The following is a 26,481-nucleotide window of genomic DNA, read 5'->3' on the forward strand; positions in this document are numbered from 1 at the left end:
ATGTAAACCGTCAGGGCGGTGTCAGATCCAGAAATCTCTGCAATCTGACGGAACGCCTCCTTATTTGGTCACAGACGAACCTGCGCTCGCTGAGGGCGGCGCATGTGCCTGGCCATTTGAACGACGGCCCAGACAGACTGTCCAGGGACAATGTTCCCCCAGGGGAATGGTCCCTGCACCCCCAAACGGTCCAGAAACTGTGGCGCCTATTCGGCAGAGCGGAAGTCGACCTGTTTGCGTCAAAAGACAACGCTCAATGCCCGACGTTCTTCTCGAAGGACGAAGACGCGCTGGCCCAGGTTTGGCACAGCCTCCCGCTATATGCTTTCCCTCCGGTCTCTCTGTTGCCACAGGTGATCAAGAGGATCAGGGAAACGCGCCACTCGGTGCTCCTCATAGCCCCGCGTTGGGAGAATCAGACTTGGTTCCCGGGACTGGCACGGCTGTCACATACAGCTCCGTGGCCGATTCCGGTGAGGGCAGATCTCCTCTCTCAAGCTCGCGGCACGATCTGGCATCCCCATCCAGAGCGCTGGTCTCTGCATGCATGGTTGATCAACGGGTACTCGTTGCCCTGCCAGAAGGAGTGATGAACACGATCACGCAGTCTAGAGCCCCTTCCACGAGAAGGCTCTACGCGTCTAAATGGTCGGTGTTCTCTGGATGGTGCACCGACAGAGGTCTGGACCCGCGGACATGCGGGGTGGCGCATCTGCTCACCTTCCTACAAGAGCTGTTGGATAAGGGAAGATCCCCATCCATGCTCAAAGTATACGTGGCGGCCGTAGCATCATTCGCGGAATCGACGCACGGCCAGTCACTGGGAAGACATGAGTTGGTCATCCGCTTCCTTAGAGGAGCTAGAAGAATGAATCCGCCGCTCCCCCGTCGGTTCCCATGTGGGATCTTTCACTGGTCCTTGAGGCCCTGAAAGCTTTTCCATTTGAACCACTAGACTCCGTGGAGTTGAAATATCTATCACTAAAAACCATTTTTCTGACTGCACTGTCGTCAGTAAAACGTGTAGGGGATCTGCACGCGCTGTCTGTCAGCGCGTCGTGTCTTGAGTTCGGACCAAATGACTCTAAAGTCATCCTCAGACCTAGACATGGTTATGTCCCTAAAGTGATGGGCACTCCATTCAGAGCGCAAGTTATTTCGCTGTCAGCTCTCCCAGCATCTGACAGCGAAAGTGATGTGAATCTCCTCTGCCCTGTCAGAGAGCTGAGGTTTTACATTACGCGCTCCGCCTCCTTCAGGCGTTCGGAACAGCTTTTTGTTTTTTTGTTGTCCTCGAAACAGAGCCTGTCCAGATGGATAGTGGACGCTATAGCGGCAGCTTACGCGTCAAAAGGTCTGCAATGCCCTCTGGGCATCAGGGCTCATTCCACGAGAGGCGTGGCCTCGTCGTGGGCATGGTCCAGTGGAATTTCTATCCATGACATATGTGTAGCGGCGGGCTGGAGCTCCCCGTCTACCTTTGTCAGGTTTTATAACCTAGAAGTTCCTGCCTTGCAGGCTAAGCTGTTTGAAGAATCAGTTTGAAAAAGAGGTGTATTCTGCCCAGATCTCCTGCTCAGATCACGTTCATGACCCAGCTCTCCTGGTTGAGCTGCACTAGTAGGGTATGTGCCATATGACTATACAGACCGGCGCGCTGCTCTGTATTCCCTATGTGTGCTTATGTACAAGTGATGGCCCACGTGGCTGGCCACCTTATTTTTTTTCCACTTATGGGGTTCCCCTCAAGCTCGGGGTTCTCATGTGGATGCTTGGCGCGCACGGCGTTGACAAAGTGTTCCCGTAGCGTAAGCTAAACTTACGCAATACGAGAGGACCTCTCGTAAGAGAACGATACTCGGTTACTAACGTAACCTCGGTTCTCTCTAGAGAGGGAACGAGTATTGCGTAACCGGCCGTGCTCGCGCCACGAGCGACTTCGCTTCAGTCGTCGAAAAACCAGAGAATTCAGCCTACAGCCCCTATTTTATACGCTAAGCCACGCCTATCTTGCGGGCTGTGACGCTATAAAGGCGCGGGCGCCCCTCATTGGGCGTGACATCACGTCGGGCGCACTGGTAGGCTGCAGCAGTTGCCCGCAGGGCAGCCAATGAGCACGCGAGATGGCCTGCTCTAGGTCTGCTAGCTGCTGCACTGGGTTGACAAGTTATACAAAATTAAGGATAATTTTTTGGCTTCAGTATCTCGAGAAGATGAATCTTTCCCGTAGCGTAAGCTAAACTTACGCAATACTCGTTCCCTCTCTAGAGAGAACCGAGGTTACGTTAGTAACCGAGTATCGTTTTCATTATACTGTCTGTCACACTGTCACATGCGTTTTATACATAACCGACTGTGTTTATCAGTATACTTACCAAGACCGGAAGTTTTACACAATTTTGCGTTTTTCCATTAAAGCGATATAATCCGCGAAAAATAACTTTAGTTTCTCGCGAGCTGTAGGCTACTCTATGTATGCACGCAGTGCAACTCTCTCAGAGAGTGCGCGAATAGCTTACTGGATAGTTTAAAACCGCTTGAATGTTTAAACTGATAAGAATTAAGAAGACTTGAAAATTATAAACTTTAGTTACGATGCACTGATGGCCGATTGTGCAAGAGACCATTCAGTCATGTCCCGACTCCTAAACGCGCGCGAGAGAAGACGCGCGTCGGCAGCCCCGCTGAACACTCAAGCTGTTTGTGAAATTGCTAAATCGTCATCGGAGGCTGACAGGCTGCTCTTGTGCTCAGACAGGTGTTGTTGTTGAGCGTGCTAGGGAACGTAATTGCGCCATACGTCATCGCGTCGCTATATCATTGATATCGCGATATGACACTTTTTTATCTTGTAAAAATGTATACTGGTATTATCGTGGACGGTATGATATGGCACACCCCTAATCTAAATAATAGTTTTGTTTTTCGTGCTTCTAAAGGACCAGTGGTTACGTTCAGACTGTAAATTATAAAGAGTGATGGAGGCATTTAAATGTGGGAGTGATTACACTAAATTTTAGTCCTGTGACGAGTCTTGAAATTGCGATAATTGACATAGTAACCATAGCAACATGAGAAAGTGATAACCATAGCAACATTTTGGCGTCTAATAATTATGATTTGTTACATTTACACAGTTTACATACACCTTTCATAATCTCCAAAATCTAATTTTTATTTATTAATAAGAAGGATCATAAAAACATTGTTTCTATTTAGTAGCTACTGCACTGAAAAAGCTTTTTCACATAACAGATGTTTAATAGCCTAGACCACAAGACAACATACAAACACAAAATACAAGACAAATTACTTGATTGTAATATTGTGTGTCATTACCTGAACGATCCACAACTGTTTTTTTTGTGTGTGTTTGTTTTGTTTTTTTGCAATGGTTGTTCATGAGGAAAACTCCTCCAGCATCTGCACATTCTTTGCTTATCCAGCATCTTCAGCATATTTGACTCCTTACTAGCAGTGACTATGATTGTGAAATCCATCTTTTCGCACTGGTGACAACTGATGAACTCATACGCAACTATTACAAACCCAGCAAACATTTAGTGATGCTCAAGAAGTCCATTAAGGATGGAACTGGACGTAAATTGTTCTTATTTTGTTGAAAAATTATATTAATTTAGTCATGCCCTTCAGATGCTAAAAAAGATGTTAGCATGTAAAACAAAATAAGAAAGATTTTAACATCACCGTCATCTTGCTCAAAAGTTTACCCCTGGCTCTTAATGCATCGTGTTGCATTCTTGAGCATTACCTTGCAGATACTGAAAGATGTACAATAGGTAAACATATGACTTTGACTATACATTGCAACCATTTTGTAATGTTTAAAATATTAATTTAAGAGCTCAGTGTTGAGACCTTTCGCCGGAATTTGATTGACAGGCGATCTGACCAATCATAATGCAGATACCCGCCATTTTTGTCCGACAAACAAATCAAACCAGTTAGTAGATTAAAGTCAGTGGACTTGAACTTGAAAAATGGTGTGTATTGATTTCTTTTTGCAGTTCTGATTTTCATTCAGGTTTAATTCGTGCTTTAACTAGAAGAGATTATCAGTTCATTTGCTGCTTGAACTGAGGCCTACACATTAAAGCACCACAAAACAGTATTTATTGTTTTGAATTTCATAATAATTATAAAAATTTGAAAGATGAGACTTTATTTCATACCAAAAGTAGGCTGCTCTGTCTTGTATTTTGGCGCATTGTCAGTGTCCTCTTTGCTCCGCAGTATTTTTTTCACTGTGTGAGAACATGTGGAGTGAGAGCGGAACGGCTTGTCGGACGAAGAAGGGCAGCGGGGGGACGGGGGATGGGGGGATGGGGGGTCTTTGTGAAAGGTCAATTTCAAATCATTAAAATCTTTGTGGACTCGACTCGGATGTTAAGGAGTGGACTCGGACTTAAGTCCGACTCGGCCCTCTTTGGACTCAGACTCGATTAAGGACTCGGACTCGAAACCAACACTACAAAATGTCGTTTTGTCGAGTATCTTCATAACATAAGAGCAGTCTTTTGATGGACGTAAAGAGTTGTGAGAGAATGACGCGTGTGAGATCCGTGTCTCTGTCAGCAGCGGCTGTTATATTTTTTGAAGCCTAAAAAATGTTGATAGCTTTCAATTGTAATGACGGAATCACTGTAATGTTGGGTGGCTATAATTAATGTTTAAAATGGGGGGGGGGGGGGGGGGGGCATTTTAATCCAGACATCAATGGCTTATTGATCATTATATGTGTTATCAATCATTTAGCCGTTGCTAGTTTGAGTTGAGAAATACACATTTCAGAATTATCACTAATCTGTGTGTGCATTTTTCTTTAGGACCAAGCAAGTTGACTCATGAAACCATTTGTTTATAATATCGCAATTGCAATATTGACCCCAATAATCGCAATATGACATTTTCCCCAAATTGTGCAGCCCTTCTGGCAACTAATTATTTTGTTTAACCAGCCTTAGTGTTTCTTCATTTTGAACTCTTGCCTGTCAGAATCGAACATCTCCATTAGTTAAGTCCTCCATTAAGCAGAGATATTTTTTTTAACAAATATTTTTTTCCACGGTGTACGGTTGACTGCCTTCCAGACAAAATGGAAGATCCACCCAGCAAGATAGTTCAAGCATGTACTAAGTGTGGCAGGGAAATATTGACAGTGTAGTAATACAACATTAACTACTTAAGTTTATCAACCCGATCAAATGAAAGAAAACATTTTACATTTTTACAGTTATGCATTTTGGCAGACGCTTTTATCCAAAGCGACTTACATTGCATTTCAGGGTACACAAATCACCACCAAATGTTTGTCTTCAATTAATCAATTAATCCAACTCTCCGCCATTCATAAATCCTCTCCCGTGGCCTCATGTAGTGTCCATAAAATACGCACTTCAGAATCTCACAAGTAGTAGGAGGTCACCTGGGGATATTTCACGTATACTGTTTTTCGAATACTATGTATTCGGACACTACCCCATTGGCCTTCTGTTTTAGCAAACTATATAGTAGGGAAGTATTCGATTATTGACGCAGCGATGGACCCAGAAAAAACAAACTAAATGGTGAATGATCACAATCTTTTTAATCGGCATTGTCATACCAGCCATTAGAATCTGGTCTAGGGAATCTTGTTTTGTGTAAAAAAATGTACAGGAACTGTGGAAAATTGGAAACAGTGTGACATTCCACTATTTCTATTGCATTTACATAATGTCATTGGTTACTCCAATGTGTCATTTTGGCCCTAGCAGATACCATAAAACAGATATTACTAATTGGAGTTTCAAAAAGGCAAAGGACAAACTGCTATTTGGTAATTCATACACGGATCATGGGAAATTAGTGGAAGAGTCATATCTGATTAAACTTAAAAAATAAATAAATAAATACATAAAATAAGGTTATGGATAAGAGATTGTGTTCCTTACTTTGAACTGGTGGACTTCCTTCTGTTCCCAGGATGCCGTTTTCCTGCTGGGGTCCTAAGGTCTTCAGGATAATCTGTGTGGCCCCCAGCCGTGGCAGTGTTACGTGAGTCAAGTAGGGCAAGTCATTCTTTTTGGCAAAGGACTGGCTTGTCTCTCGTCTCTTTCTTAGGAAGCCGCCCTCAGGAAACAGCACAATCCACTTCCTGTCTCTGCTGTAGTAATACTTGTCTAGGTGATCCTTCAGGTAAATTAGCTGCTTTTCTCGATATGCTTTACCCTGTTGGTAATGCCCCAGACTTGTCAATTTCGACTAAATTTCCCCTTGCACTAACAGCCATTTAGGTTGTTAGCCCCGCTACTTCAACAAATGTACAGAGAATGCAGACAAAAGACCTAGCTAGGGTTGTCAAACGTACTACCAGTACCAGTCGCTACAAAAAAATTAAATAATAATTGACAGAACAAGCATTTCTGCAGTAGGGATGGGACGATTACCGGTTTCACGATGAACCATGATAAAATGTCCTGATGGTTAGTATTATCGTTTAAAATTTAATTATCACTAAAACCGTGTTTGATTATCGTGATTTTGAAAACTCAGAGTAAATCCTGTCCAGCCAGAATCAGTCTGACGCAGGCGCGGTGTGAGCATGCAACGTTGTTGTTTTTTGCACGAGAAGACATGGCAGGAGGCAGTGACAGTGCTCGGGGATTTTTCAGCCATCCAAGAGGACAAAATCTGAGGTGTGGTCGTATTTTGGCTGTTACAAGAGTCCTGGGGGAAATTTAGTCGAGGATGGGTACCATCTGCAGGTCTTGCAAAAGGAAAGTCGCTGCAAAAGGGGGAAGGAAACACATCAAATCTGCTAAGTCATCTTAGTGACAACCACCCACTGTTATCTAGCGAATGCAAGGCAAGTTAACTTTTACCTCAATACACCAAAACTACTTGGGCAAATAATTGGACAAAAAATATTGATTAGAGATTAAATATTTCATTATCTAACTTGTAATTAACGCAAAGGTTCCGAGAAGAAAAGTTTTACAGCAAGTGGCTTTGAGCCAAGACGAACGAAAATGTTCAAGTTATTACGGGTGACATTTAAGGGATAATGTATTGTATTCATTCATAGTAAACTTATTACACAGATTTTTTATTTATTTTTACCACAGAAATAATTTCAGTGACATGAAATATTGAATTGTGATTAACATTAATGTTTTTAAATCTTACCGGTTTATAAACTCATTATGTAAGTTACAGTGTACAAAATAATTGTCAAGACAATATGATTACTACAACAATATTATATTAGTATTAATACTAAATTACTCTGATTTCATTTTCAATAAAATCCAAAACTGAGACGCAAGACACAGAATGAAACCAGAGATCGCGCCCGCGGTGATCCGAGACATGGATGTGCGCTGTGTTTGCGTTGCTATTGATCGTGGCTGTTTAGTCACCCTGGCCCAACTAACATATTTTGTTCATTTAAAGAGTGTGTGTGTGTGAGAGGGAGATTTATTATTATCAACTTGTTGAAATGTTTTAGTGTGTGTATCAATTCTTTTTGAACATTTCCATCTCATTTTATCAAAACCGTGATATTGATAATCGTGATATTTTTGGTCACTATAATCGTGATATGAAATTTTCATACCGTTCCATCCCTATTCTGCAGAACCTTCTAGTAGACCCTGTTTTCAACGCACCCGTTTTGAGTTTGTTTTGCGCTCTCTCTGAGCGTCAAAGCTTTCTATTTACAGCGTGTTTTTACAAGCGTTGAGCATCGTAGCCAATCACAATCATATCTGTTGAGCACGTGAACACAATGGCCAATCAGAGGTGCTAGTCAGTAAGTTAGTCATAATCCACTTAACTGCTGAAAACTGAATCCTTTTAGAATAACCAACCAAGTGTAAACAATGTAAATAAGAGATTCATTGTACAATCAAGACATCTTTGTGCAGAAGAGAGTGCAGAATTAATTTAGTTTGCGCTTTAGAGATTGATAGCCTTTGTGTTTATGAAGGAAGCTCTTTTGCTTCCTGTTTATTACACATTCACAACCTGATTACAAGTTTAGTTTTTCATACTACTAAGTACACTGCGAATTTTCTAGATTGACAACCGTATTTAAATGCAACTGAATCAGAAAATGCGAAGATTGACAGTGATAACCAACAGACAAGACGGTACAAATTTTTGTTTTAAAGTACCTAATTCAACCGGTTTTTGCTTTGGTTCTGAATTTGGTAAAGAGAGCTGCTAAATTTTTCTGGTATTGGTACCATGACAACTAGGGGTGGCATGATCCGCCTTTTTTGCCTCCGATACCGATTCCGATACCTGGGACTCAGTATTGGCCGATACCGATCCGATCCAATACTAAAATAATAATTAAAAAAACAGTGCCAAATTATCTAATAAACTGTATCTGTGTGCCTCACGTTGGGGAAGAGACTGTAATTATTCTTTTGTTAAAGGCATCAAAGCTTGACTTAAACATTATTTTCCTTACTTTGTAAAACAATACAGAAAAAATATATACTATATAATTAAAAGACATTTAATTTAAAATTTTAAGCACAACTTTTTAATGAAGCAGCAACTTATGATAGATTGGACAGAACAACTAAGGCTATCAATAAACTGCCATTGCGCAAAAGTATTGTAATATGAAGGGCTCCAATTCAGAGCGGCACGAAACCTTATGCGCATCCCGTGCGCACGATGATGCGCTCGAAGCAACATGGAGTCACGGCGCGCAGCGCTTCGCATTGAAAAGTTCAAAGCACAAAAGTAAGATATACATATATTTCTTTATTTATTCATTAGTTTGAGCCTTTTAACAGTTTTAAATTTCAGTTAATGTGCGCGTGAAGAGCAATTATATCGCTCTCTACTCCAGTGTTGTGATCACTGATCAGTTGTGTTGTGATCTAACAGACACCCGGTAGAAAGTAACATGTGGAACTCCAGCACGTTAAAGTCCTTTTATGCATACCATAGACCTTTATCTACAGATCTACAGTATAATAATAGGAACATTGACTCATCTTGGAGAGAGTTTCATCGTGACTGTTTTACCCGAGCGCGACGCGCTGTTTCAGTGCTGAGAATGACTGACAGCCGCAGCGGAGGGAAGCACTTAGGTGAAGATTAATTTAACGATTTAAACCTGTAACTTACCTCACATTAAACTTTATGTAATGGCTTCAGAAAACTTGGAATATAGTACACGAAAAGATTATAGTGCTTTATAATGTTTTGTTGCCTTTTGTGTTGTATAACAATAACAATCGTAGGCTACAATATCGGATTGGATTTGGATGGTCTCGTCTGGCGATACCCGATCCGGCCAATATTGGTAGTATCGGAGCAATACCGATACTGAGTATCGGATCGGCGCACCCCTAATGACAACCCTAGAGCTAACTAAAAATTACCAAAAAAAACCCTTTACTTTATCCATGTCCATTTATGTTACAAAGCATCCATATTTACTTTTAAGGGAACAGTTCTTACCTGTCTGATGAAGAAATCTCCATGAATCAGGGACACAACCCCAAAATTTGTATACTTAAAAACATGGTCCATCAACCACATCATCTTTCGTACAACCTGGATAAGAACATGATGATTAGTTTTGTTGCCTGATTGAAATCTGGAATATTTTCAGTGCGACAAAACTTAAATATAAGGTTTGAGCAGAACAGTACTATGCCTAAATTAACCAGAGGTGTGCTTACCGTGCCCTTGTCCTGCAAGCACATCATTAGGGTGCACACGTCTCCTGTGGCTTGATGGTTGACTATGACCATTGCTTCATCCTCAGTCATTGGTCTCACATCGTCACCCCATTCTGTCACTAAAAATACCACAAAAAAACAGAGGCATTACTCAGATAGTCAGAAAACCTTAAGTGTTACTGAAAAATTATTTCTAAAATATTCATACACGTTGTATAACTAATCAAAAGTTTGTGGTCAGTTCGATTTTTTATGTTTTGATTCTCGATTTAAGCACCGACACAATCTCATTTCTAAACCGACAGTGATTTGGCTATGTCTATTAAACCTTTGAAAAAATCCCACCGGAACATTTAAATCTAAGTTTGTGCTGCCACAGACCAGAGAAAGCAGTTAAAGCTATCTAGGTATGGAAACAGCTTCACAAACACTGTACCGTTATTTCCGTGTTACATATATTCACATCATCACAGAAATACTGCGACAAAAGTTTATAGTTTGGATATAAACACTGACGTCTAAGGAAGCGATCAAAATGGAGTAAATCATGTTGATTGACTATCATCAATGTTGAAAACTGTTGTGCTGCTTAATATTTTTGTGGAAAATGATACTTTTTTTTTCAGGATTCTTTGATGAGCAGAAATTCAAACAAACAGCATATATTTTAAATTTTTAAAATAGCAAGCTTTCGGTCTTCCGACCTTCTTCAGGCATAAGGTTTGAGGCCTGAAAATGCCTGAAGAAGGTCGGAAGACCGAAAGCTTGCTATTAAAATTGATTTTGCACAGTGTTTTGAGTGTGCGGCTGCTGTATTTTTACAATTCCAATTGGTCATTCGTGTTTATTTACTATTAGCTAGAGATGATCGGTTCACGTGCCGCTATAGGGATCTGTCATGTCAGATTTACAAGCGCCAAAACGGTATTGTTTGATTTTCGTAATAAAATTTACAGAATCTGAGAGCTGAGATTTTTTTAATATCATAAGTAACGTGCTCTGTCTTGTCTGTTTCCGTGTCCTCTCTTTGGTGCGCGATTTTTCTGTGCGTGAGAAAATGGTTGTGTGACGTGAGAGCGCGTGAAAAGTTACAACACACACACACACAAGCGCGCTTTCTCTCAGACACACTCACCGACTCATGCACACACTCCTGGATGCTTTGCATTGATGTGGTACTTTAGAGTTTGACGAGCTCCGTTTGTTATAAGTAAATGTTCCAAACAATGATCCAAGCAGCGCGTTCTTGTCTCCCTCCTTTTTACACAAATGCTAGAACGGCTCCGCAAAGGTCAAAACGGAATGGATTAATCTGCGTTATTTTTTTAACGGGTTATTTCTTCTCAGATTAATTAATCGAAATTAACGCGTTATTTTGACAGCCCTAAAAAATATATATTTTTATTTTCACATTTATTTATTTATAATATGTAATATGTACAATAAAAGTTATTAAACTAATGAATTTAACCTGTTAACCGTTGCCAGAGCGCAGGCGCACTGAAGCGTTTTTTTTTAAATTGTCAATATAATAACTTTAAATCTGATTGTTACTTTGAACTAACTATACATTATTAAAAAGATAAAAGACTCAAGTTTCAGTATTTGACCACTATTGTATTCTAAGAAACTTAGTGACAGTTATGTCTTATTTTTTGATTACATAACACCTGACACAAATTGAGTCGATACCTTTAATACGAATTATGAGCGTCAGCCGGTCTCATTCAGAAAAAAACTCCTGTGAGGTCGTCATGACAGCGCTTGACAAAACAACGTCCCTCGGGGCTTTTAGCTCAAATTTGCAGATTTGGAGAAATATTGATAGATTCTCATAGGTTTACATAGACAGGAATAATATTTATTGAATTTATACCCAAATGTGCCGTTGTAATCATTATGAGCGCTGGATACTCTGATGTACTGTGTTTTCAATCCATACTGGCAGCCTGAGAGCGCCGTGTGCACACGCAGTCCATATATGGAACACACGAAGAAGTGCCATAATCATGTGACATCGCAGAAACTCCCTAACACATTTTAGGAGATAACTTCCAGAGATTGCTGTAACATGCAGATAAACACGTTTTGAAGACAATAAACAAGATTGCAATGATATTTGATTTACCTGTGTTCTTCGAGCCATGTCAGGTATTTTCATAATAGATTATATTTATAATGTAATGCTAATCGATATAAACTTTATCATTGTGCAGAATACTATAAAATATATTTTCTGTCCGATTTTTTTATCTGAAGCCAAATCAGATCACAGAAGGTTATTTAAAACACTCGACTTGCGTTATAAAGTAAATTTGGAGAACATAAATTGTCGTGTATTGATGGTGTGCTAAGCTAACATGTTAGCTAGCCCTCAGATGCACCTGCCACCTAGCTGTTATTTTTATGATTTTTTCTAAATAAGAATGCTTACTGAAATGTTAATTTTTTTCAAGAAGGTCATTTGATACAGTTTCAATTGTGAAGTGAGAAACTTTGAAAAAATAAATTAGGGATTGAAACAGAGTGAATAGTAGCGATGCTCCGATTGATCGGACTCCGATCATGATCGGCCGATATTGGCTAAAAATAGATTGATCGGCGAACCCCAAAAGCGCCGATCAAAAAAGCCGGTCACGTGACGTAAATTACTTTCCCACTTGCATGCGTGGCGCACGGGCACACAACAGCAGAGTGGAGCTTGGCAGTGGCAACATGAGTTTTCCTTCACCGGAACGAATAGGGAGTCTCCCAACGGATTGAAGCGCGCGTCCGAGTGAAGACCGTGCACCGCGCGAGCCACAACAGAACGCGGTATCTGCGCCACTGATCGCTGCGGCAACAAGCACTTTGATCACTTGATAAAAAAAAAACATTTCAGCGCTAGATTTGTTCCTATAACAAAATGAATGCTCTGAGTTAACTGGAGATGTTTTTATTTATTTGTATTGGTACATTCGTGCCGCGAGATGTTTCAAAAAGTGGTGGTGGTGGTATTTTATTTTTTTTGATCTGACGTAGTTGGTTCCTCAACTACATCAGATTCAGATTATTTTATTTAATGCCATGTCAGCATTCAAATTTATTTTCATGGCAAAAATTCAATTATAAAAATACAAATATCATATAAATACAATAAAACAAAACAAGACGTAATTTTATACAATATATATTTTTAAATGAACATATGATAAAAAATCCAAAACCTTTTCAGGCATAATCTCATTAAATATGTCCTTTAATGAAGTAACTTCATAAAAGAGCATTCTGCTCAACTACATCAGACGTTCATAATAATAACAGAAAAAAACTTGCCATAGTTTTGTCCTTTTATCAGTAGCCAGTTTTGGTGTAACAAGTTGTACATTTTGTTGCCAATTAGTAAATGATGTGTGTTGGTCTGCCTGACTCCTCTTTGTTTGGAGTAATTTAATGTTACTCTGCCTTATTTGGGAAAGCTGGCCTACATTAGCCTTAAGACATCTCATTTTCTAAATACAATTAAATAAACATATTTCGACAAATGGTGCAAACTCTGCTAGATTATAGATAAAAGATTCCAATTCCCCTGCCATTCTGTGATCGGCAGTGATCGGCAATCGGCAGATCATGATTTTGGTGATAGGTAATCGGTGATCGGCCCCAAAAATGCTGATCGGAGCATCTCTAGTGAATAGCCAGTCGTTAATTATAATGAAGACAAAAGAAAAACATATTTAGAGCCATAAACAGGCCGAAGAGGTGTGAATGTGTACAGGGGAGACTTAGGGCGTTTTCACACCTAAAAGTCCGCACCAAGATCCGAACCAAAGTTCACGTTTTGATACATTTTATACTTTCAGAAAGTTTTGTTTTGGTTTCACACTGCAATTATGCGAGCGCACTAAAGAACTTTACGTGACATACTTGCGTCCTGTCGTCATCATCTATGTGGCAGGCATGTGATTGGCTAAGGACAAAAAAGCAGGAAAATATACCGAGTCCACCCCCCCCCCCCCCCCCAAATTTTGGCTGAATATCGATATATATATCCCGATATTTTTTCCGCAAAGTGAGATCAAATTTTCAGTCAAAGTCAAAGCCAAATATAGTCTTCACTGTATAAATTATACATTGATTCTTATTAAAGCTATTAAAGTTCTCAGTCAAGAGCAGTGAGTGATTTCCTCTGTGTTTTGTTGTTTTATTAACATTGAATAGATAGTTCTCCCAAAAATTTTAATTGTCATCATTTACTCTCTCAAGTAGTTATAAACCTGAATAAGTTTCTTTCTTCTGTTGAAGTTATTTGGAAGAATGTTGGTAACTAAACAGTAGATGTACCCCAGTGATTTCCATAGTATATTTTTCACAATGGAAGTCAATGGGGACCAGCAAATGTCTGGTTACCCACATTCTTCAAAATATCTTCTTTTGTGTTCAGCACAAGAAATAAATTAATACAGGTGTGGAACAACATTACAGTGAATAAATAATGCCAGAATTTTTTTTTTGGGTCAACTATCCCTTTAAGGACAAGCGGCTGCATGTTTATTATTGGGGCTACGGTCTCTTTAAGACCTGTACGCGACGCGTCTAATATACACGCGCATTTGACAAGCAGATTTCTCTGTTTTCTCGGTTTGCTTTCAGTTTAGACATAACCAACTTTCCTTATGTAAACCTTGTGTGTATTTGAGAGTATTAGCGAAATAAGACTCGAAAGATAACTTAGTCCAGTAACCAGGCGCTGTTAGACAGGCTTTTAGTGCATGTGCGCGTCGGGTGTTCGCGCTCAGTAAAGCGCATGTTAGAACAGCGCATCAGCAGTGAATGACATGTTTAACCGGCAAGGCTTTAAAGCACATGGAAATAATTAACTTTTGTGAACTCACTGAACTGATGTGTTAACATTTGATGTGAGTATTTGTCGCGTTGTAAGTTACACTAATGCTGTTGAGACGGAGGCGCCAGAACTGCAACTGATAGAATGCACGATATACTGTACATATTTCTACAAAAGCAGTCAGCAGCTTGCTTGGAGCAAGGATCACAGCACAAATTTGAACTATATCGATATGTCGCCCAGCACTACTGGTGGCCTAACGCCGATGTTCTTGTCAACTGACAACGATACCACTGTGGCGCGAGAGCCACTGAGATACGGAATTGAGCAGGTGAACAAGCTGAACGCAAACTTTTCACTCCGACAGCCGACAGCCCCCTCCCTCTTTTTTTTTTTTTTTTTTTTTTTACAGATCTGCATGATTCACGTAGGTCACATTTTCAGGTCGGAAAATCCGGAATTCCGGATTAATCCGGAAAAATCACATCCCTGATGTGGGCTGCATCTTGACATTGATTGGTTTGTAAACGGACGTGCGTCTGACGTCAGCGTGTTCTCAATTCGGCAGGAAACTATGACAACATGAATGAACAGACGCATATCGTTGCAACTGTATTGTTATTTTTTCGTTGTGCGAAGATTTTATCGTCACCGGCAGGAAAGGAGAAAACTGCAAGCAATCATGCGATTATTATTATGTCATCAGACCATACTTCAATTAAAAACCTCGTCTCCTCCTCTCCCCATGTGCTACCACGGCTCATTTTTCCTGCCACCTTCTGTTTTTTCGGCTATGTGGGAACCACCGGAACTTCCTGTAAAAGGTCTGAAAGTCCAAACCATACAGAAATGCTTTCACACTAGAAACGAACCAAACCTTTGTTCAGTTTGATCCGGACCGAGACTACCTCTTTTCGTCGGACCAAATTTCATCTGTTTGGTCCGGTCCGGGGTAGGTTTCACACCTGTAATTTTGATTCGGATCAAACTGAAAAGTCCGAAAGTCCGGACCAAACAAGGTAGGTGTGAAAGGGCCCTTAGACTGAATGGGGCTCGTTTGCACCACATAACAATAGAGACAATAGACTGAATAGATCTTAGAACATCACAATAAACAGCAGTTTGCATTTTAGAGTCTAATCAAAATAAAGTCATATGACATGATCTTGAAAAACATTTAACTAAATACAGAGTTTTAGACTTGTCATCTTCAGATTTTAAAAATAACATGGTCAGACATGTGGCTTTAGCTGCAGTGCATTCATAGATTGATATAATGCCAACTTCAATATTATTTTTATGAAGATATTTCATAAAAAATAAATTTATAATAACTTTACAAAAATTTGAAGCAATTTATAACTATTTTTCATTATGAGAATAATTAATTCTACATTTACAATAAACTGCCAGGTGTCAGCTTTCAAATGAGATCATACTACTGCTTTTAGTACAAAGGGTTCATGAACTGTATGTGTTTTAGTTTGGGTATGCCATTTCTGGGGATTTTTCAAAAAGTGGGGTTGAAGCTTAACAGGTTAAGCACGTTTATTTTATTTATATATATATATATATATATATATAGCAGGAAACCCAACAGATCTCTCTGAGAGGTCATGCTGAGTCTTGGCACGGCTGACACTCTCTGCTGTTAACAGCAAGTCAAAGATCACAAACAAAATAAGTCATTACAGCAGCTCAACCGTATTAAGCTCAGGGGTTGAGGGCACCTGACACGACAAGTTACGGGGCACCCATGTTTGCTAAAAGATACAACCAGATCTTCTATCAACGAGTATTTTCTTACAGACTTCAGGACATGCTGGCTGGTACGATTTCACACTGGGAAATTGTAGATCACAAAAGCCTCTGTGAACACCTCTAAGAATGATCACAGACTCTTTCTACGAGGAAATCAGATACTAAACATAAAAAAGTGAAACAGTTTGAAGAATTTATATTTCTTGCCAAACACGCTGTTTTCCATGTTTCTAGCTGCTTTTAATTTTCACAGATGACTGATTTGTGCTTTGTTTGGACCCTGTAAGACTGTTATTAGGGCTTATATAATTTTAGTAATATTATTATTATTAATTTTTAATTGTTTTGTTTTTAGTGTTATTAGTGAATAAACAAAATAAAATAACCAAAGATATTTACTGATTAAATTAAGCAATGTTTGACAGTTTTTCGAAATATTACTTATATTAATATTATATATAAGTATTATATTATAATATTGAAATATTATAATATTACGGCACTGTCATTTTCTTTTTTATAGAAGGAAAAAATAAAATAAAAACCTTTAGTTCAGTTGGACAATGGACACTTCAATTATAAACTGAAGTTGAGGGGTGGATGATTTCCTGACCATCATGACTCACTGTTGCCAAATAAATGTTTTACTTTCCTGAAGACTTGACGGTTTCAAAGTCACAAGATTGCATATATCACTGTTTTACAACAACATGATGTCATCCAATGAGAGAGATAAATAGATTGTGCTATCCATTAGACAATATTTTCTGGCATTTATTAACACTTACAACTTCAAGCCAACAGTGATTATACCAACAAGCTGCTTGCTATTTCCACAAGACACAGCAAATGTAATTTAGGAGAAAATCTTGGACCTTAGACCGATCACACCATTGAGCTGCACCGGGGCCCTCATAATTTCATTTGCAAACAGTTAGTACAAGACTCAGATGAACAAGGACAAAACAACGACATTGCTGTGCAGTCTATTCAACAAAGCAGGGTAGGATGTGATGATCCGGTTTGAATTTGTAATTCAGTAAAACAACTTTGATGCAAATCTGCATTTCTGAGAACAATATAAAACATTCCTCCCAGTTTTTTTTTTTGCATGTAATACAGGAGCTTGGTCATGGAGATGGGGAAACTCATGCAAACACAATGCAAAGAGCTTTTCTTTCCTTGTTAACTTTGGAATCATCAATAGTGTACGAAAAATAGGACAGAACAATAGAAAAAATGTATGAGCTGTGCTGCTATTTGGAGGTGTCATTTCAAATCAGAAAATGTCAAACCAAATCACAGTAGTTGCTAGTTTGAACCACTTTTATTTGGTTGCTAGTATGAGTTCCAGCTCAACTTCTGTATCAAACTGTATCAGCTGGTGATTCCCGGTCTCGATTACAACTGGTAGATGTGACTTGCGCTGCTGCTCATTTGCATCAAGCTGCTCAACTCTGTCACATCACCAACAGTCACTGTCACTCATGTCACTAGAAATTGGTAACTCTCAGTGACAATAAATTACTTTAGCTTGTTTTGTCGCTGTTAATCATTATGTGGATGCAACGTCAAGGAATAGAGAAATGCACATTCTGTCATTATTTACTGAACACAGAACACAATTTTGCATTCCACTGTGCTGTTTTTCTATATAAACATGCGCTAGACCAGGGGTTCTCAACTCTGCCCCTTGAAGTCCACTTTCATGTAGAATTCAGCTACAATTAAGGGTGTCTCTGATCAGGGTTTTCGGGGGCCGATCACGAATTACTGAACACTGGAAGCAGTATTGGCCGATACCGATCACCAAAATAAATAATACTACATGATAAATAGAAGGCTTCAAATAGATTTATCTCTTTAAAGTGAAATCCACCTTACATATGGATTGCATAATCAGAATGTTTTTTTTTTTCCAATTTGAATTGGCTTGTTTAAAAGTAGACGATTCAAGCTTTCTAATGATATATTTCTCATGTCTGTGAGGCAAGTAGCCCATACGTTGAGTTTCAGTTCATTTTTGTGACGCGCTCCAGTTGACGGGGGCCGTGGTGACAAAGCATCCGGTTTGTTTCCTTTATTTTACAAAAGCACAAAGTTGTGTTGTTATTGTCAGTTTACACAAATAAAAGTAGAGTTTCGAACTAGGCCTATGTGTTACTCTTATCTGTACCAAAAAAATGACAAAAAATAACGGAGTATTTCCGCTGTTATCAGGAAAAAAATGCAAGTAATTGCACTGGCTAATACTTTAGCCTCCACACAAACATTTGGAAATTAGGCTAATTATAGCACACATTTATCTAGGTTAACGTTAGAGAGAGTGACCAAGTTACTTGCATGTTTCAAATGATAAGCCATATTTGAAGTTGATGGATAATAGGCAAAAGTTCAGATTCCTGCCCGGCACACTGTAATTAGCACAAGGACCGCTTTTAACGATCTGTCTCTCTCTATGATTTTGGTTGACTAAGCTTCTTCTCACCGACTAAGCGATTAGTCGACTATTAGGGAGCAGCCCTAGAAAATGAACCTTAAGGGCCCCTGTGCAAGACAGATGAGTTTGACTTCTGCGCTCACGTCTTTTGCAGTTATCTCACACATAAAGCGTTTCAAAAATGCGGTGCTACAGTTAAAAGAAGTTCAACTTAACAAAAGATCTCCAGACCATGCGTTTTTCAATCCAATACCCTGCGTTTCTTTTAAATGCAAAAGCGCGTTCCGTACAAACGGCCCTTAACGCTGTAATCCATTTTTTAGCAGAACACAAAAGGGGAACTGGATCGTAAACTCAGTGATTCGAACTTGAGAACCAGATCACTGACAGAATCATTCTTCTGATCCAGTTGGAAAGGTTCATGATTCGAACCGAATCAGTGGAACCCATTAACTCGCGAATCACTTGGAGTTAACGGCTCATGGAGAGAAAGATTTTCAGTTAAAAATTAATTGTATTTTGATCAGTTCCTCATATAGCCTACATCTGAAAACATCGAACAGATCTGTTCTTTGTGCAGTCTTGTTCAGGAAGGCGACAAAGATTTGACCTCTGCAACACATAGTTATCTTCACCTGCATCATCAGGTCAGCCTCTTATCAGTGTACAGAGAGGCAGCTTGTTCTAACCAGGTGAAATTCTAACCAGGTGAAAATTATGACAAACGGCTTTGACCTTGACTGACAGATACAATCATTGTACCTTTTTTATTGCAAATACTTTAAAAACAAAACACACATTTTCCTGTTTTTCCTTATAGGATACCAGGACAGCCTAAATTGAAGACACCATCCATATGACTCACAGCTCATTTACACATGAGCTGGAATTCAATAGGAAAACACAATTAATAATTTAACATTCTACCATGTTGCTTTCCGGACATTGCTCATCCCAATTTGTGAGCATTTAGCACACAGCTTAGCGTAACCCAAAACTGTATGCTATACTCAAGCGGTTACTGTGAGAAGACGAATGAAAATAGAACTGCTCTTCTACTAGATTCAACTTCGTATAGCCTAGGTGAAGAATGCACATGTACCTTTTTAAAGTGCAAATATTCCTTTTATCGTTCAATGATTATGAGCTCATAAAATCTCCACTTAAAATTAAATTGCTTAAAATCATTTTAGATTAAGATTACAGCATATTAAACTGTGTGTCACTGCTGAATGTTACATTAACAACCTTTATTTGTTATCTTGTAAAGGATGACGAACGGTCTTATCTATCTTAATGACGGTCTTATTGTCCAAACTCTTGCGCCTCCATCTCATGGTCCACATAATCAGTCTAGAGCTTTCTGCGTACAATCAACACTCTTGCTACTCTTAGTACCAGCGTGCAACAAAATGAAATTAGCCGTGAAATGCCTGTGAGTAAGCAGGAGGCGCATCAACTCCCCTCGATCCAACCGGTCCATAAATTCAAACTGCCTTTACAAGGAAACCTAAAAATCTCTTTCTACTTGAAATAGTCAAATTCAAATCAATACTTGTATCACACTACACATGAGGCAATACAGGCCACTTCCAGTCTGTCATGAAAGATAATGTGGATTCATTAAGAGAGATATGAGGTAATCGAAGACATCCCATAAGATTCCTACCATATAATACTGTCCAAATACACTCTATTAAGGCAAAAAAAAAAAAACACACACAAAAAATAAACACAGTAATAGCTTAATCAAACTTGTCACCCAAAGAAAATAATGAAATCGATCCAAACTACGGAAACACAACAGTGTGAGTGAGAGTCAATAAAGATGAAAAAGAGTCAATAGATCTCCACTCAGCAGTCAAATTTTGGCACCACAAGGAGACTCTGACTGAAGTCTAGTGCCCTGCATGGCTCACTTGAAGAAACAGTGCCTTACACTGTCAGGCAGTGAAATTGACCATTTAGATGCCTAGTCCAACTCTGAATAACCTTATTAAAAAGGTCAGGAACACGCTTAAAAAATAAGTTCTTTATTGGAATTAATGGTTCCATGAAGAACCTTTAGCCAGGAACACACTAGGGTGGTGTTTACTAACCTTTTTTTTTTTTTGCCACGACACCGTAAAAAAAAATGTCATGGCACACCACTAAGAACTAAAAGAACCAAATTGTACAAACATGCATTGTTTAAAATGGTATATTAAAACTGGACATTATAATAAAATCACATTTAATTTGAAACTTGAGCTTAAGTCAGGAAGGAACACAATAAGGTCATATAGGTAGCTATTTGATGTTGTTGTGGTGATGATGATAAAACAACAAATTGACATACGTCACTGTAGGGCGGAAACGCCGTATTTTTTAAATAATTAAACAGTGTCAAAGTTGGTATGGTGGCTTTATGTATGGTAAATAATACACATGCATGTGTCGTCATAATATTAACATGTTTTGAAAATCAAGCTCAGATGGAGTTAACAAATGACAAATATATTTTATCCATCACTAGAACAGCTGCATCTGAGACAGTCAGTGCATTATGTTTTCATCAAATGACAGGTTAAAAAATTATTGTACCTTTTCTTCTTGAATGCATTTGGAAAAAATCTCATGATATAAAAGATGAATTGCCATATCTATAGGATAGACTATTAAAAAGCAATATATTGGCTACAACTAGACAGCAAATACCAGACTGAGACCCTTCTCTGCTCTTTAAATACAAAAAACATTAGCCTTTATAGACAATGTTTCGTGAGTAAAGAAAACAAAGTACTTATTCAAACATCAGTTTTTTACATCAGCATTGCAAACAAGCAAAGATCTCTATACTGCATGTAGCACTTCATTCACGATAGAGGTGGATGGAGTTATGAGGTTTGACTTAGGGGTCGACCGATTATCGGCGCCGATATTGAGCATTTTATGGTTATCGGTATCGGCCATTTTCAAAACCGATTTGCCGATAAAATAAATTTAATTTTGAAATGCGCTATATTCGGCTCTGACGCAGCCACCTCTGTCTGAACTCACCACTCTGTAGACTAGACCAATGCAATGTCCCGCACATCTGATTTGTTGGGAGTCACGAGTCCAGCCAATCAATGCGGAAAGCTGAAGGCACTGAAAGTTTAAGACTCAGTCACACCGACAGCACTCGCTGGCTGGCTGCACTGATCACGCATCAGTTGTCTTGTCTCTCAAAGTTAAGGCAGCAGCAGACTTTGCTGAAGTAGCAATACATTACTACACTGAAGTTGCAAAACACCTCAATATAATAGGGGCCTGTGATGTCCGCGATGCAGAAAACACGGACCGAATCGCGGAATCCAGTCATAAAAACGGAATTTACTGTATAAAGTGGAATGTCACGGAATTTGTCAACTTCTTGATGAATTAATAAGAAGCAGGTCAGTACAAATCAAATCGAATTTCAAACCGCAAAAAGACTATTTAAATATGAATCCTGCGTGTCTCTAAATGGATGGTGCAGACGCGTGATTTCATATACCACACACACACACTGGAGCACGTGTGACGCTTGTGCCGTTTTCAGCCTCAGCCGCATCATTATACACCAATCCGACGAGCGTTCTGTGTAGGCTGCCATTTTGTGGCGACGCCATTACTGAGCTGGTATGTAAACAAACCTCCGTGATAACGCAGCCTCGATGACAGCTACAACCAGGGAGAATGACTTGTTGGGTTGATGATGTTAGACAGTGGCCTCCAGTCACAGATGAAGGTACAAACGATCTTACAGATTATTTATGAAAATAGCTTGGCAAGCTAGCTAGGCTAGCGTTAGCTAACGAGGAAACTATAAAAAGATCTGTCCATTTGGCAACAATAAATAAATGAATGACATCAAATAAACGAATTCATGTTTTTCATGTGTCAATTATTTATCTCATTTTCACATTGCAAAAGGCAAGGGTAAGGTACAGCTAGAAAGTATACATAATATCGACCACTTAGTGTTTTTAAACCATGGAAAGAGGTCAATATAACAGCAGGAGAACAATTATGTCACATAACGTTACATTTAGCTCAGGAAAGCCATTTAATGACCATAGCATGTTAATTGAATAGAAAAAATGTATTATATTATATTATATTTATTTATTTATTATATTTTTTTACTTATGTCATATTTATATTATATTTCATTTAATTTGTTATTTAAAAAAAAAATTGTCACAGTCAAGCAAATCAAACATTAACAACAGACATAAAAGTAATGTTACTAACTTTACTGCCCCAACGCGCCCCTTCTGTTGTTTTAAAGGTATTCAAAAGTATTTTCTCCTTCGCCTGGCATCCGATGATCAACAAAATGCCAACTACAGGTAGGCAGATAGAGGGTCAAAATTATCTGAGCTCCGGATGGGTTGGTCAAATAATGCACACTCTACACGTAAATCGCGGGCTGTTTATTTCAGTGGACGCAAGTTGCAACTAAAACAATAGGAGGCAATGGCGCAACACTACAGTTATGGCGCCCGCTTACTTCCGGTAGTTTCGCCGAATTCGTCTATATGAGGACATGATTGCATAAACATCATCTCCAGAGTCGCTTAGTCACTTCATGAGCTTTTTAAGGTTTCAACTGAGAAAATATGCGTCATATCATAAACACACAGAAACTCAAAGATCTCCACGGCAACCCGTCAAAATAAAAGTTTGTTTTTTCATAGGGCCCTAAACATGTAATTTTTGTTAAACTGTAAATAAATTGAATAAGTTTGATGATTTAAATTAATTAGAAATGCTTTTTGATTACTACAATTTTATTTAACCATTAAAATAGAGTCTTTAAGTTTTACAGAATGCTGCTGGGTGCTCCCTGCAAATTTTTTTAGTTATTAATAATAATAATAATAATTAGTTATTAACAGTTCTCAGATTTAAAGATATGCTTAAAATAATTTAAAGAAAGTATTTGTCAAAACTCTGCTATTCTTAATTTCGGCATTAACTTAGCTACATTTTTACACCAGACAGGCTATATATATCGGTTTTAAAATATCGGTTATCGGTCTACTTGATCTGTAATAATCGGTATCGGCATCGGCCCTGAAAATCACATATCGGTCGACCCCTAGTTTGACTGACAGTTTGACGAGCCAATGGAGTTACGTGGTTTAGTCACAAGGTCTTTTAAATGGTTTTCATTGGTTAAATATTTGTCAAACCCACATACAGAGGTAGGGTAAATGAACCTATTAAGCCCACCAAAATCTAAGTCTAGGTTTTTCTCATAGATAGACAGTTTATAAGAAAAATCACTTGTTAAAATGCAACATTTATCTCTCGTTTGAAAATGTATTGATTAGTTGATGTACTATTTAGAATATAAAATTAAGATAATTTAGGAATAAAGTCAGAAGTCTGGCATGGGCTTAATTGGTACTTGGCACCATTTAAGCCCTCATGTGTTCCAAATAAGCCCACATCATCATTGATTCACAAAATATAAAAATTAATTGATTTAAAAAAAGTAAAACATCAATATATGTATTCAGTGACAGGGAAGTGTTAAAAAATATATATTTAGCTAATGTTTGATTAGAGCCCTGGGTGGGATGGGTAGGTGTTAGTGGCCGGTGGTCTGAAGCCTTAAGTCGGCTTGACTGGAGTTGTAGCTGGAGTCAAGCTGGAAGTTTGACCGTGTGTATCTCGGGAGCCAAACCGAGTTGGGGCTCCATACTCTGGGCTTAGGGGGGAATTCCTAGTGGGCCCCCCACGCCGGGATGGCCCCAGGGGCTCAGGACTGTGGGGAATGTAGGGTCCCTCTGGTACCTCTCCATGCCCGGAATCTCAAGCCTTAACTGGGCTTGGCTCCCAAATTATGCCCGCTTATACATAAAGGACTTTAGGATAAAACGGGCTCTCTCATTTGAATGAATGTGTAATTTGTAGGCCTATCTAAATATAGTTGTAAATTAAGGTATTAAGTAAGTTAAGGTTAAAAGTTTAGTAAGGTAAAAGCACACAAAGAAATGTTATCACTAAACACTTTCAGAAAATGTATCAAAGTTTGCAATTAGAGGGATTCCTCATTGAAACACCTAAGGAGGGCTTAAATGGTTCCACAGTGAGTAATGGTGAAAAAAGACAATGTTTTCCTTAAAAATGTAAGATATGTTTACAAATACATGCACAGAGCTTAAATATACTGTGGACTTAGTATCATAGTACTTTTTATTGTGCCCACATTGAGAAATGTTAAGTTTGTTTTCATTCAAGGTTAGCTTGTATTCGCTGTAGTTTGCATGCGTTTTGTGGCACTGTACCATTTAAGCCTATCTTTAAAAAAAAAGGTAATTTATGAAAATAATCTTTTCTACAAAACAATTTATGACATCTATTTCTAAATTAATGTACAAATGAATCACAAAACATTTAGTGTTTGCAGTTCACATGCTTAAAGGACAACTCCGGCGCAAAATGAACCTTTGGTCTAATTACACATTGGTACATAATCAACCGTTCTCTGAGATTTGTTTTCATGATTAACGAATGTAAAGAGTTTTATCTCTAAAAACTGTTTAGCTTATAACGCTACTATACAGGGCATAAAGTAATTTAAATAAAAATTGCTAGTTAATACCACTAACAAGGCTCAAAAACAGTCTCGACCAGTCGAACCACGAACATGCTCTTATGCGCTCAGTGCTTTCTTCCGAACACAACGGACCATATGAGATTCCAAGGCAGTTCAGCGCACTTGGCTCGGCGTTCATGATTCGACTGGTCGAGACTGTTTTCCAAAGATGGCTCCTGTCTGTATATGCGAAGTGGACTGTCTTTATAAAATATCTTCTTACTAAACTGTCTGTACACTTACAACATTCTCAATGCTTCAGTTTGCAGGTAGGGACCCTCATTATGCTACCGTGTTAGTGTGGGGCTATTTTGAGCCTTGCTAGTGGTATTAACTAGCGATTTTTATTTTCATTATTCTATGCCCTATATACTAGCGTTATAAGCTAAACAGTTTTTAGAGATAAAACTCTTTACATTCGATAATCATGAAAACAAATCTCAGAGAACGGTTGACTATGCACCAATGTGTAATTAGACCAAAGGTTCATTTTGCGCCGGAGTTGCCCTTTAATTATTTAGCAGTCTAGCCTTTCTGTAATGCTAATGGTTTGACCGAGAGATTAGCTTTGAACGCAAGCTAATAAAACTCATCTTTCCATTTAAAGGAAAATTATGTAAAATGATAAAATACTATTTGTTCACACACAAAAAACAATACATTTATCTCTTATTTGACATAATATCAATGTAGTTACTAAAGAAATGTCTGAAAATTGCCGAAATGTGTTGATTTCTGAAGGGTCCTGAAACACCAAAGTTTTGGGGTGACTGTGCGAGGTCCCCTGAGACAGCATGCACATCGATGGGGATAACTCAACATTGCCAAATGTGATTGGTATGCAATAAAAAATGCCAGGGAAGTAACAAATCACTGGACTGGTTAAAATAAGGAGCAGCATAAAATATGATTTTCTCTTTTTTAAATTTGACTTCAGAGTTGAAAATGGGCTTAAAGGGTACATGGGCTTAATGGGTACACCTACCCTAAAGGATGACCAATAATATTGATTTTTAGAAATAAAACAGAAATTATTAAATACGAGATTTCTGCCTGACAGCGACAATATATTATTTTTTGCAGCATTTAATACATTTCTTTTTTAAATTTGATAATTTTCCATAGCACACCT

At 38.7% G+C, this 26,481-nt stretch overlaps 1 protein-coding gene across 2 annotated transcripts in view; it reads right to left on the reverse strand.

Annotated features, from left to right (window-relative positions):
• Positions 1–26,481, reverse strand: part of lpgat1 (lysophosphatidylglycerol acyltransferase 1) — a 63,340-nt gene that overhangs the window by 29,702 nt on the left and 7,157 nt on the right. For both annotated transcript variants that reach the window (XM_077221069.1, XM_077221070.1), the window contains 3 exons: positions 9,711–9,829; positions 9,487–9,582; positions 5,955–6,231 (listed from right to left, as the gene is read on the reverse strand). In XM_077221069.1, coding sequence (XP_077077184.1) covers positions 5,955–6,231; positions 9,487–9,582; positions 9,711–9,829 — 492 coding nt within the window. The remainder of the gene's footprint in view (positions 1–5,954; positions 6,232–9,486; positions 9,583–9,710; positions 9,830–26,481) is intronic.

This window comes from Siphateles boraxobius, unplaced genomic scaffold (assembly GCF_051911475.1).
Source record: "Siphateles boraxobius isolate OS27281-9 unplaced genomic scaffold, OSU_SipBor_1 8, whole genome shotgun sequence".
NCBI lineage: Eukaryota > Metazoa > Chordata > Actinopteri > Cypriniformes > Leuciscidae > Siphateles > Siphateles boraxobius.